We start from the raw sequence: 14,236 nt of genomic DNA, 5'->3' as shown, positions 1-14,236 counted from the left end.
GTCTGGCATCATAGCCCAGCCAGATCTAAGCTTCATCTTGTGTTCACATTGTATATTTCCAACAACTGTCATTTAGTAATGTTTAGGAATGGGAATCCTGCCTAATTTTTCTATTCTCTTGTTCCAAGTGTGCAGAGGTCAACTATGATGTCCCACATAATATCTTAACTGAGGTCAACAAGTTTAGTGGAGACTGGGGATGGAACGTGGAAACATCCTAATCTGTAAGACTCAACTACTTACTGGGTATGCTGATGAACCAACAGGAGAGCTGCCATTCTTCATGCACTGGAAGTTATTGCAAGCTATTACACCATGGAGTGCATCACAATCATAACCAAACTTTTGCTTATTCAGCATCCATGCATAACATTCCAAAAGGGTTGCCAAACGGGAAACCAAGGCTGGAGTCTTAGCTGATATTAAACCCTCCTTAGCCCAGGTCCATAAGAGGCTAACTGTAGAACTCCAATTCTTGCTGCTGCTAAAACCCTCCTCATGCCTTTGTTACCTCTAAGATGGTGGCCTGGTGGTAATAGCACGGGACTAGTAATCCAGAGGCCCAGGCTAATACCCTGGAGCCACAGGTTCAGGTCCCACCATGGCAGCTGGTGGAATTTAAATTCAATTAATTAAAAATCTGGAATTGAAAGCTAGTCTAGGTTATAGTGCCATGAGGCTGTCATTAGTTGTTGTAAAAACCCATCTGGTTCATTAATGTCCTTTAAGGAAGGAAATCTGCTGTGGTTGACTCTTAAATGCCTTCTGAAATAGCCAAGCCAGCCACTCAGTTCAAGGGCAATTGGCGATAGGCAACAAATGTTGGCCTGCCAGCAAAGCCCACATCCCATGTCAGGATGAAAAAAACTTGATTATTGTTATGAGAGTGCTTCTATTTTTTGTAAACTATGTTTTTAAGGACTTATAGTTGAATTATGGACATTGATTCATCTGGAAGCTTGAAGAGATGCTGATCTTTGTGTTTTTTTTCCAAAAAGAGGTCACCAGAAGGATTCCTGGACTTGGCTTGTAAACAAGCCCTTACTGGAAGGCACTTGTTTTAAGATAAAATACCAGCAGGGATCTTGTTGGTTTGACTTGGGGAGATGTTTGCAAAGAAGTGACAGGTCAAGATTTATAGAGGTCAGGAGGCTTGACTTCTGGAAGGCTTTTGGTTTCACTTTGAATTGTTACAAAAGACAGATGGTTTTTGCCTGCCAAGAAAAACCCAGCTCATATCTTTCTTGGAAAGAAACCTGGCATATCCAGTGTGTCAGCCTCCTCTTTCCTCCTGTATTTGAAGAAACCCTACATTATCAAATGTGTGGGAAATTAAACCCCTGTTGTCACATTTCTGCTGTAAGGATGATCTGAAGTCTCTGTAGCTGCATTTCTGAGAAAGATGACCCAAACTGATCTTCAACATCGCCTGGAAAGAGCTGTTCTAGGAAGATCCCAGTGACAGCCATCTATACGCATTTGGAATGCCAAACCAAAACAAAGGATGACATCTTTCCATATCTTCTCTTTTTTTCTTCAAGAATGAGCAAATATTCTGCCTAAGTGTTTTGTTTTGTCTGTTTTTTTTGTAATAGAACTCAAAACAAAAATCCTTTTTATTTTCTAGTTAACCGGGGTGTGTGTATATATCTGCGTGTGAGGAGCTAAGGTAACAAGGGAACTTTTATATTTCAATCTGTGTGTTTATGCTTTACTTCATTACTGGTTAAGACTTGTTTTATAATAAACTAATAATTTTGTTGTTTATTAAAGGCATCTGGTTGGTGTGTTTTATTCTGTGAAAAATAGAGTCTATGATTGACCATATCGGTAAGTGGGAAAATTTAAATATATGTTCTGGCCTGTGGAGAAATGAGACTAGAATAAACAGTGCACTCATCCCGCCTTGGTGATAACACTATTCCAATAGTCTCCAGGCCCGCCTCACATCTTCCACCCTCCATGAATGTGAGCTCATTCAAAACTCTGCTCCCATATCCTAATCCTGTGCTCACTGACCTACACTGGCTCCCAGTTTGGCAACGTCTTGATTTTAAAATTCTCATTCTTGCTTTTAAATCACTCCTTAGTGTCGTCACTATCTCTGTAACCTCCTCCAGCTCTAAAATCATCTCAGATTTCGTCACTCTTCTAATTCTAGCATATGACGCTTCCAACATGAATCATTGCACCACAGGCATCTGTGCATTCAGCTGCCTAGGCCCTAAGCTCTGGAATCTCCCCCTAAACCTCTCCTCCTCTCTACAAAACACTCCATAAAACCTTTCTCTTTGACCAAGCTTTTGGTCATCCGCCCTAATATCTTATGTAGCTTGGTGCCAAATTTTTTTTAAGAACGCGGTGGCACAGTGGCGCAGTGGTTAGCACTGCAGCCTCACAGCTCCAGAGACCCGGGTTCGATTCTGGGTACTGCCTGTGCGGAGTTTGCAAGTTCTCCCTGTGTCTGCGTGGGTTTTCGCCGGGTGCTCCGGTTTCCTCCCACAGCCAAAAGACTTGCAGGTGATAGGTAAATTGGCCATTATAAATTGCCCCTAGTGTAGGTAGGGAATATGGGATTACTGTAGGGTTAGTATAAATGGGTTGGTCGGCACAGACTCGGTGGTCCGAAGGGCCTGTTTCAGTGCTGTATCTCTAAATAAATATATTTAAAAAAAACGTTCCTGTGATGCACCTTGGTGCTAAAGGCCTGCATCTGACTCCTTCCCAAAATCCACAAACAGGACTGTCCTTGTAGGCCCATCGTTTCAGCCTCTTCCTGCCCGCCCCACTGAACTAATTTCTTCCTATCTTGACTCTATTTTTCCTCCCTTGGTCCAGTCCCTTCCCACCGACATCCGTAATTCTTCTGACACCCTACGTCATTTCGACAATTTCCAGTTTCCTGGCCCTAACCACCCCCTCTCCACTATGGATGTCCAATCATTCTATACCTTCACCCCCACCAGGATGGACGGAGGGTTTTCCGCATCTTCCTTGAACAGAGGCCCGACCAGTTCCTATCCACCCTCCTCCACCTCGTCGAACTTCTTCTCACACCTGAACAATTTCTCCTTCAATTCCACTCACTTCCTCCAAATAAAAGGTGTTGCTATGGGTACCCGCATGGGTCCTAGTTATGCTTGTCTTTTTGCGGGGTATGTTGAACATTCCTTGTTCCAGTCCTACTCAGGCCACCTCCCCCAACTCTTTTTCCAGTACATTGATGACTGTATTAGTGCAGTTTCCCACTCATGCCCCGAACTGGAAAACTTCTTCAATTTTTCTTCCAATTACCACCCTTCTCTCACCTTTACATGATTCACCTCCGACACTTCCCTTCCTCAACTCTTCTGTCTCCATCTCTGGGAATAGGCTGTCCACTAATATTCAATATAAGCCCACCGACTGCTATAGTGACCTGGACTACACTTCCTCACACCCTGCCTCCTGTAAGGACTCCATTCCATTCTCCCAGTTTCTCCGTCTCTGACACATCTGCTCTGATGATGCAACCTTCCACAACAACACTTTTGATATGTCTCCCTTTGTCCTCCACCAAGGATTTCTCCCTCCCACTGTGGTTGACAGGGTCCTCAACCGTGTCTGACCCATTTCCCGCACTTCTTCCCTCACCCCTTCCCCTCCAACGGATCATCCTCTGCCATTTCTGCCATGTCCAGCGTGATGCCACTACCAAACACATCTTCCCCTCCCCTTCCATCAGCATTCCGAAGGGATCATTCCCTCCAAGACACCCTGGTCCACTCCTCCATCACCTCTGACACCTCGTTACCCTCCCACGGCATCTTCCCATTCAATCGCAGATGTAACACCTGCCCTTTTAACTCCTCTCTCACCTCACCACCCAAGGCCCCAAACACTCCTTCCAGGTAAAGCAGCGATTTACTTGCACCTCTTTCAAGTTAGTATACTGTATTCGTTACTCACAATGCGGCCACCTCTATACTGGGGAGACCAAACGCAGATTGCGTGACCGCTATACAGAACACCTCCGCTCAATCCGCAAGCGTGGCCCCGAGCTTCTGGTTGCTTGCCCTTTTAATTCACCCCCCTGCTCTCATGCCCACATTTCTGTCCTTGGCCTGCTGCAGTGTTCCAGTGAACCTCGATGCAAGCTCAAGGAACAGCATCTCATCTTCTGATTAGGCACTCTACAGCCTTCTGGACTCAACACTGATTTCAACAACTTCAGAGCATGACTGCCCATTTTACTTTATTTTCATAGAATCAGAGAATCGTTACATTGCAGAAGGAGGCCATTCGTCCCATGCTGTCCACACTAGCTCTGTGAAAGAGTAATTCCCTTAGTTCCATTCCCCCACCTTCTCCCTGTAACCTTGCACATTCTTCCTTTTCATATCACTGTTTAATTCCCCTTTAAATGCTTCAATTGAACCTGCTTCCACCACACTCTCAGGCAGTGCATTCCAGACCTTAACCACTCACTGTGTGAAAAAGTTTTTCCTCATGTCACTTTTGCTTCTCTTACCAAATACTTTAAATCTGTGCCCTCTCATTCTCGATCCTTTCATGAGTGGGAATAGTTTCTCTCTATCTACTCTATCCAGACACCTCATGATTTTGAATACCTGTGTCAAATCACCTCTCAGCTTCTCTTCTCCAAGGAAAACAGTCCTAACTTCTCCAATCTATCTTCATAACTGAAATTCCTCATTCCTGGAGCCATTCTCGTGAATCTTTCCTGCACTCTGCCCAATGCCCTCACATCTTTCTCAAAGTGTGGCGCCCAGAACTGGATGCAATACTCCAGCTGAGGCTGAACTAGTGTCTTATATAAGTGCAAGATAACTTCCTTCCTCTTGTACTCTTTGCCCCTATTAATAAAGCCCAGGATACTGTATACTTTATTAACCACGCTCTGAATCTGTCCTGCCACCTTCAATTACTTATGCACATATACACCTAGATTCTTCTGCTCCTGCACCCCCTTTAGAATTGTACACTTTATTTTATATTGTCTCTCCATGATCTTCCTACCAAAATGAATCACTTCACATTTCTCTACATTGAACTTCATCTGCCACCTGCCTGCGCATTCCACCAACTTATCTATGTCCTTTTGAAGTTCTACGCTATCTTTCTCACAGTTCACAACGCTTCCAAGTTTCATATCATCTGCAAAATTATTTTATTTTTTAACCATGTGTCTGTCTTAAACTTGTTTTTCATGTTGGTGCTTTTGGATAGAACTGTTCATTATTCTGCCATTAACACTCTGGACTAACACTTTCTCTGTTACTATGACATCTTTGTCATTTAATCTCTCCTGCCCTATCACACACCTTTACTTTTGTTCTTCTTACTTCCACCGCTGCCCCGCCCCACTTTTGGCTTGCTGAAAGCCCATTACATTTCTAACCTTTGCCAGTTCTGATGGAAGGACACTGACCTGAAACACTAACTCTGCTTCTCTCTCCACAGATGCTGCAAGACCTACTGAGCATTTCCAGCACTTTGTTTTTATTTCAGATTTCCAGCATCCGCGGTATTTTGCTTTTAGTTTACTATATAAATACAATTTGTTGTTGTTGCAGGTGGATCAAATAAGTCAGCGCAGAATGGGAAAGTTGCACCTGCAACATTCAGGTCCGTAGGACTCAGTACCATACTGGAGACTCCCTTACCCACTGGCCTGTCATGGGAGATGCCTGCAACAGAACTGATTCCACTCCTAAAATATAATCCATAACATGCTAATTTTGATGGAAGTGGCAGGTGGTGTAGTGACAGAGCAATACACCAGCACTCAGGTCTTAGGATCATCAGTTACCTTTAGGTGCAATTGAGTACGTCTTTATAATAACCTAAAGGTAGCCTGCACTCTGTAATTAAAATAATTAATCCAGTATTTGAACATTTTCCACGGTGCAAGTGCTGTATGTTACAAAGAGCTTTGAACCATATTTTGGACAGTAAACAATCTCCTAACCAAATATAATGGAGCCGTCAAAGAACTTTTTTGGTGTCCATAAAACAAACATGCAGGAACTTGTTTTACATTATACACATACACAAAGGGTAATCTAAATCCGTACAAAGCACAGTGTATTATTTTTCAGTAAAACCATTTACTGGTTTTAACGTTCATCTAAGATAGGTGTAATAAAATAATGGGGTAAAACCTCTTTCTCACACCACTCTTGACTCAGTTTATCCAGTGAGTAGCTGAGCCAAAGAAAGACTTCAAATCACAGAAAATTACAGTACAGAAGGATGCCATTCAGCCCATCATACCTGTGCTGGCTCTTTGAAAGAGCAGTCATGCTTAGTCCCCACTTTTTGCCCATGTAAGTTCCTCATCCTCACGTACCTGTCCAAATTCCTTTTACCCAATGGTACAAGGATAAAGGGTCACAGATTGAAAGTTTTGGGCAAAAGATAAAGGGGAAATATGAGGAAGCACTTTTCCGCAGCAGGTAGTAGCGACCTGGAACTCACTGCTCACAAGGGTGGTGGAAGCGGAGACAATCACTGACTTCAAGAGGAAGTTGGATATCCATCTGAGAAAAATAGATTTGCAGGGCTATGGGGATCGGGCCGGGGAGTGAGACCGCATAGCTCTGTGGAGAGCTAGCATGGAGTTGATGGGCTGAATAGCCTCCTTCTGTGCTGTGAATGACTGAGTCTAAAAGTATTTATGGAATCAGCTTCCACCACCTTTTCAGGTAGAGCTTTCCCGATCCCGACAACTCCGTGAAAAGATTTCTCATCTTCCCTCTAGATCTTTTGCCAATAATTTTGAATCTATGTTCTCGAGTTATTCACCCACTCAGTAGAGGGAATAGTTTTCCTCTATCTACTCTATCGAAACCTCTCATCATCTTGAAAACCTCTATTAGTTCACCTCTAAACCTTGTCTGTTCCTTGAACAGTCTTAGCCTTTCCAACAACTCCTCAAAACTGAACTCTTTCATCCCTGGTAACATTCCGGTAAACCTTCCCTGTACCCTTTCTAACGCTTTTACATCTTTCCTGAAGTGTGGTATCCAGAACTATCCACAATAATCCAGCTGAAGGTCAACCAGTGATTTATAAAGTTTTAGCATGATCTGTTTGCTTTTATATTCTGTGCCACCATTTACAAACCCAAGTAACTCGCAGGCCTTTTAAAACCATCTTATCAACTTACCGTGCCATCTTTAAGGAGCATGTGGACACCAAGGTCACTTTGCTCATCTAAACTTTTCAAAGTCATGCCATTACTTGCATTTATATAGCACCTGTCACAACCTCAGGATGTCCAAAAGTACTTTTTGAAGTATAGTCACCGTTGCAATGTAGGAAACATGGCAGACAATTTGCGCACAATCTTCAACAAACAGCATTGAAATAAATGACCAGATAATCGTTTTTTTCATGATGCTGCTTGAGGGATAAATATTGGATGGGACACTGAGGAGAACTCCCCTGCCCTTCTTCAAATAGTGTCAAGGGATCTTTTATGTCCACCTGAGGGGGCAGAAGAGGTCTCGGTTTAACATCTCATTCAAAAGATGGCACCTCAGACAATGCAACACTCCTTCAATACTGCACTCGAGTGTCAGCCTGGATTATTGGCTCAGATTTCTGGATTTATACCTTCTCAATGAGCAGCAAAAGTGCTACCATTGAACCGAGGCTGACACCTTCCAGGAGGTCCCCAGATTTTATTTTCGATCAGTGTCGAGCTAGTTGATCTCAGTGGTAGGATACCACAAGAAGCCTCAATTAATCTCAGGACAGGATGGGAGAAATCAGACAGCATTCATGCTCCTCACAACCTCTGTTGTGAGTTTATGCGGCTATCTGGTAAGGACAGGATTGGGCACAGCTGTGATGTGCCTATCCCAGTACTTGAATAACCTACTGACACTGCCAAGGATTAGGCAACAATGATAAATAAATCACTAATAACTTCAATAAGGAATTCACGAGCAACTTCTTTACCCGGAAAGTGCTTAGAATGCAGAACTCACGACCACAAGAAGTAGATGAGGTGAATAACATAATTGTCTTTATGCAGAAGGTAGATAAACCCCGTGAGAAAAGAATAGTCATGCTGATAGGGCAAGATGAAGAGGGGTGACCGGAGGCTCATGTGGAGCATAAACACAAACACAGACCAGTTGGGCCAAATAGTCTGTATGTTGTGTGCAATTCTATGTAATAATTGCAATTTACCAAGGTACTAAAAGGCAACTGACACTAGTGAAACCATAACTCAGCAAAGTCAATGCCTTCAGGAAAAGAGAAAAATTAATGAGAAAATTAGAAATCCTCTTTCCAATTATTTGAATGTTTACTTGCAATCAAAATGCCCAGTGTCACAGAAATTGTCTTTGACCACAGTAGTGTTTAATGGACATGAAACTACTATTTTCAAATTTAACAGAAAGGTGTGTGTATTCTAAATACCAGTTGGTCTGAATGTACGGGCGTTAAATAGATACATCACAATCCTGGGTTTCAGATGACTTTAGTAACACAACTGAACTTTGCTTTTTAACTCGTGACATCATCCAAATCCCTGATTGCATTCTAAACAGAATTTTTAAAAAATGGTTGGGAGTTTGTTCAGGGCTGTTACATACTGAAAGGATTGTGATCTTCACTTTGGTGACTTATTTCACACTTACCCTTCAAACATGCTGCAGCTGTGTAAAGGTACATTAGGAAATGCAATTCACCATAACACACAGTAAAATGGAATCCAATATCACTGCAGTTTAAAATACATGCTACAATGGAAGTTTAGTTGAAATGACGTTATCAAGTTCAGCATCTGCTGTCTATTGCTCACAGTCAATAAAAGCGGAATAAAATGGCACCAGGAGAGTGATCTGTATCAGATTTGTCGATAATTACACAGACTAGCATTTCGTTCAAACATCCAACACATCGATAAAGTCCATTCCACTCTGTTTAGGCTCATTTACATTTGATTCTTCAGCATCGATTGCAGGACAGGCTCACTTGTGTACCACCTCCCCACGTTTACACTGTTATAATCAACTATCTGATCGTGAAAGGAGAATTTGGGTTACCACTCGGTCAGAAAGGAGCTGGTTTCAACAGCGTAAACCCAAGATGCAATGGTCTCTCTTTCATGACCCAAATTACAGAAGGGACACATGCAAAAGCACCTTCTCTCATGGTTTATAATGCGAGCTTCTTGATTTTTTTACTGTCTTGTAACTCGCTAGAGCCTATGTGTGACATGAAACATAACACACGACCCAAAACACTATTATACTGCAGGGTTGGACAAGGAAGATTCTTGTTTTGCATTTACACTGACTTTTTTTCTGCTTAAATTTCTGCTTAAACAGAAATTTCATACTCCTAAGTTTTCAAGCATTGTCAGAAGATTGTGGGGTCAAGTCCCAGTCCAGGAACCTGAGCACATAGTCTAGGCTGACAGTTCTGTGCAGTATTGAGTGAATGCTGTACTGTCGGAGGTACCATCTTTCAGATGCGATGTTAAACGAGACCCTGTCTTCCCACCAGGTGGATGTAAAAGGCACTATTCAAAGAAGAGTAAGGAGTTCTCCCAGTGTCCTGGCCAATATTCATCCTTCAACCAACATCACTAAAGCAAATTATCTGACCGTTTATCTTAACGCTGTTTGTGGGATCCTGCGATTTGCAACTTTGCTGCCGCATTTCCTACACTCCAACAGTGACTACACTCCACAAGTACTTAATTGGCTGTAAAGCACTTTGGGATGTTCTGAGGTCGTGAAAGCTGCTATATAAATGCAAGTCCTTTTTTTTTTCTAACGTTAGTTTTTTTTTTAAATGGCTGACATCTCTACGTTCAGGCCATTCACCATACAATCACCTGTTAATTTCCTGAAATCTTACTTCAAACTATTTCCTACAATACGTTACATAATTTACTTAATAAAGTGCACGCTCATAATTCAATGAGCAAAACAACTGGGTAACATTACCAACCCTGTCATATAATTCAATATTCATTCACAGTACAGTGTCCTATAGATTTTGCACCTTCAATCTGGGTCAGAAAAAAACTCAAGCAAATAAAGTACCAGACTGCAGTATAAAAGCAGGAAAAAAAAAATCAGGTTAAAACAAAAATATCCCAAGTTCTATGCATTACAAAGGGCAAAGTGTGCCTCAAATTAATTAACAATAATAATCCTCCAGGAACATGGGAATCGAAGGAGGCTGTTGAGTTTCTCAAGACTGTTTCGCAATTCAATTACATCATGGCTACGTTGTATGTCAACTCCATTTATCTGCGTTGGTTCCATATATTAATATCTTTAACTAAAACAAGAATCAAATATTTCCAACATAACTGCTTATCCAACGCTTCTTGATTTATATTGTTTTGTCAATCATGGTGTCCAACCTGGCATCCTGTCTCATGGGCTCTGGAAGGTCAGTTCTGTGCATCAACAATAAAAAGGCTCACTTCATTCTCAGAACACTTCCAGTTAATGACTGCCTACCCTAGACAATATACACACGCTTGGACGTGGACACCACTATAGACTGGACGGTCCCTTTAAGCTAAAATTAGCTTTGTGGCAGAGTGCTCACAAGTTCAGGCAGTTATTCGGAGTGTGATTCATGAGAAAGACTGCAACACACAGACACCTGCTTAGACAACAGCTGTGTTCATTTCACTTTAAAGCTGAGATGTATCAAAATAGGTCACGTTTACACGGTGAGACTCACCCCAAAACGAGTGAAATTTGAAATCTGAGAGTTCCACCTCAAATAATGACGACACTTTCTGGTTGCATTCTCTGCTTTCAAATCATTATTGGTGGCCACGTTTTAAAAAAAAAAATACAGGATTGGAATCAAAACACTGGCAAGAGATTTGTTGAAAACTATGAGCCTCCCCACCCCCAGCATCCAGAAAGAGGAAGATCCCAATAGGGATCAAACCTTCTGTTGATTGATTTACTTTTGAACGGTCAATAAACGATCAGACTCACATTGTGGGTGTTATTCTTCAAGCTGGTCTGGGCGGAGGCAGCACTGCCACAGGAGGATGACCAGTCTCCCTGCTGGGCACTGCGACTGTGGGGGGCTTCTCTCCTGTACCTGGAGGCGCCCCTGAAGGTGGCCTGCTGCTGGAAGACCTCGAACCGGTGGGCTGGTAACTCGGGAAAATCCCTCCTGTGGTCACAGCAGAGCGGGCAGACAAACAGCGCGATGAGGAGGAAAACGGTGAGCTTCGCAGCCATTCCTTCTTTATATAAACAAAACAAGTGAGAGAGAGAAAAAAAAAACTCAACAACTTAAAAACAAGGAAGTAAAGAGGAGTCAGGGCGGGCGGTGTGGGCAGGTCGGGCGGGGTGATAGTTGGATGCCCGCCAGCACGGTGTGTCCGGTTGCTAAGCTGCTGGGGTGTTGCTATGAGATGATGTGATAAAGGCTTCCTGTCGTGCACCTGTCACCTGTGCAACAGCCAAGTGATGTCAAAAGTTGTAAAGTTTCGTCGCTTTTACCCCCTGAAATTCCAACTGGACTTTGGGGTTGACTTTGCCCCTCCCTCTTCACTCTCCCAGGGAGCCACAAACTTCTGCTCTCCTCAATGCAAAAGGCACAATTTTTTTTTAGAGTAGAGATACAGCACTGAAACAGGCCCTTCGGCCCACCGAGTCTGTGCCGAACATCAACCACCCATTTATACTAATCCTACACTAATCCCATATTCCTACCAAACATCCCCACCTGTCCCTATATTTCCCTACCACCTACCTATACTAGTGACAATTTATAATGGCCAATTTACCTATCAACCTGCAAGTCTTTTGCCTTGTGGGAGGAAACCGGAGCACCCGGAGAAAACCCACGCAGACACAGGGAGAACTTGCAAACTCCACACAGGCAGTACCCGGAATCGAACCCGGGTCCCTGGAGCTGTGAGGCTGCGGTGCTAACCACTGCGCCACTGTGCTGCCTAAAATTGGAATTCTATCCAAGTCCCCACCCCACCCCTCATTCTGCAGCTTAAAACATTAGGAAAGTTCCAAACCCCAGTCTTAACCCTGTGTATGTTTTGCCTGCTGTCATCATCCCTTTTGCCGTTTAATCTCTCCTGACCTCCACCCTCTCCAGACCTTACTCCTTCATTCCTCCCCACCTTTGCCCCAGCTCTTCACTCGCTTGAAAACTGTTAGGGCTAGACATTTGTCTTGGGCCGTGGCGCAGAACAGGAGGTATCGGATCAGCCGCCCCTTCTACGCATCACCTGATATTTAATTCCATTGGCTGACCAGGACATCAACCTGAAACATTAACTCTGTTTCTCCCTCCACTGATGCTGGCCGGCCTGCTGAGTATTTCCAGCATTTTCTGTTTTTCATCTCAGATTTCCAGTGTTTCTTGCTTTTGGTTGTTTGTTTGTTATTCCTGTCACAAATTTCAGGTGTTTGCCATTCCCACTTGCAAAGCAGACCCAGATACAAGCACAATAATTATACAAATACATACATGAACGACGTATTCACTTAAAACTGGAAGAATAAATGAAGAAGAAAAACGGTGTTTTAAAACGAAAGTGGAGGACTTAAAAATTCAAGTCAGTGGTAAAGGAGAAATCTTCTCAGATTCGGAGGTACCAGTCACTTCCATTAGCAATCTGAGCACCTTACTTTTGTGGGAGTTAACCCAATCTGACCTCTAATTATTTGTATTATTATTATTTGTATATTAGTATTACCTGGGGGGGTGGGGATGGGGGTTGGTGCAGGTTAAAAATCAGACTTCTTGTGACATGAATCAGCTATTCATTCATTTTGCACAGATGCTTTTACAATTTCTCAGATATCAACTGAGCAAAGCCTGGGTGAGATGAGGATTGATAAGTTGCATTATTTCATGGCATGTGAACATATCGAGCAACAGTTAAGATCAGATTCACTTCATTGAATCAGTACAACTTGTCCACATAACCATACAAATATAAACACACTATGTATGCTTCCCCATGTCAATAGGTCATCTGGCTCAACAGAAACAAGATAACTTTTGACTAATCTCTCCTGCATTCCAACCTTCTCGCAGTCTTTTTTGGCTGCCTGGCCTGCAACATTCTGTTCCAAAATCCAAACTGATCACCCATTATTCTGGGGGCTAAGTATGGCCTTGAGTGATAGTGTAAAGAGAGTGATATCAGTTCAGCTGCCTATTATACATCAGAATTGCTTTTCATTTCTGTTAACATCTTGCATTTATATATCACCTCTAACACAGTAAAATGTCCCAAGGTGCCTCACAGGAGCATTATCAAACAAAATTTGACACCGAGCCACATCAGATATTAGGACAGATGACCAAAAGAGATAGGTTTTAAGCAGATCTTAAAGGAGAAGTGCAAGGTAGTGAGGTGGAGAGGTAATTCCAGAGCTTAGGCAGTTGAAGGCATAGCCACCAATGGTAGAGGGATGAAAATTGGGGTGGGCAATAGTTCAGAATTGACGAGCGCAGAGGTCTCAGAGGTTGTAGGGCTGAAGGAGGTTATATCGATAGGGATGGGGAGAGGCAATTGAGGAATTTGAAAACCAGAATGAGAATTTTAAAACTGAAGTGTTGCTGGACCAGAAGCTAACGTAGGTCAGTGAGCAAATGGGTGAGGAATTTGGTGCGGCTTAGGAAACGGACAGAGTTTTGGGTGAGCTCGGGTTTATGTAGGGTAGGAGACCAGCCAGCAGAGCATAGGAATAGTTAAGCCTAGAGGTAACAAAGGCACGGATGAGGGTTTCAGTAGCAGATAAACTGAAGTAGGGATAGAGTCAGGCGATGTTACAGAATTGGAAATAGGCTGCTAACTGTCTGGGTAAAGTCAGTGGAGAGATGTACAACAGGTACCTGAATTGATACTGCTATTTTACACTACTATCCAAGGTCAGAATTACCCAATACAAAAGCTAAATACTGCAGATGCTGGAAACATGAAATAAAAAGAGAAAATACTAGAAATACTCAGCAGCTCAGACAGCATCTGTGGAGAGAGAAACAGAGTTCACGTTCCAGGTCTGTGACCTTTCATCAGAACTGGTAAAAGTTAGAAATGTGATAGCTTTTAAGCAAGTGAAAGGGGGAGGGTGGGAAGAAGAACAACAGGGAAGGTCTGTGTTGGGGTGGAACGCAGGATTGAATAACAAAAGGGTTGATGCTACAAGACCAAATGATGTGGTAATGGAACAAGTAAAGAAACAAAAGATGTGTA

At 42.8% G+C, this 14,236-nt stretch overlaps 1 protein-coding gene across 1 annotated transcript in view; it reads right to left on the bottom strand.

Annotated features, from left to right (window-relative positions):
- LOC137379705 (sortilin-like) overlaps positions 1–11,329 on the bottom strand; it is a 163,162-nt gene extending 151,833 nt beyond the window's left edge. Inside the window, exon 1 of the mRNA XM_068050940.1 lies at positions 10,995–11,329. Coding sequence (XP_067907041.1) covers positions 10,995–11,246 — 252 coding nt within the window. The 5' untranslated portion in view covers positions 11,247–11,329. The remainder of the gene's footprint in view (positions 1–10,994) is intronic.
- Between the last annotated feature and the right edge of the window lie 2,907 nt (positions 11,330–14,236).

This window comes from Heterodontus francisci, chromosome 18 (genome assembly GCF_036365525.1).
Source record: "Heterodontus francisci isolate sHetFra1 chromosome 18, sHetFra1.hap1, whole genome shotgun sequence".
NCBI classification, from domain to species: domain Eukaryota; kingdom Metazoa; phylum Chordata; class Chondrichthyes; order Heterodontiformes; family Heterodontidae; genus Heterodontus; species Heterodontus francisci.
This window is presented reverse-complemented; position numbering and strand designations above follow the sequence as displayed.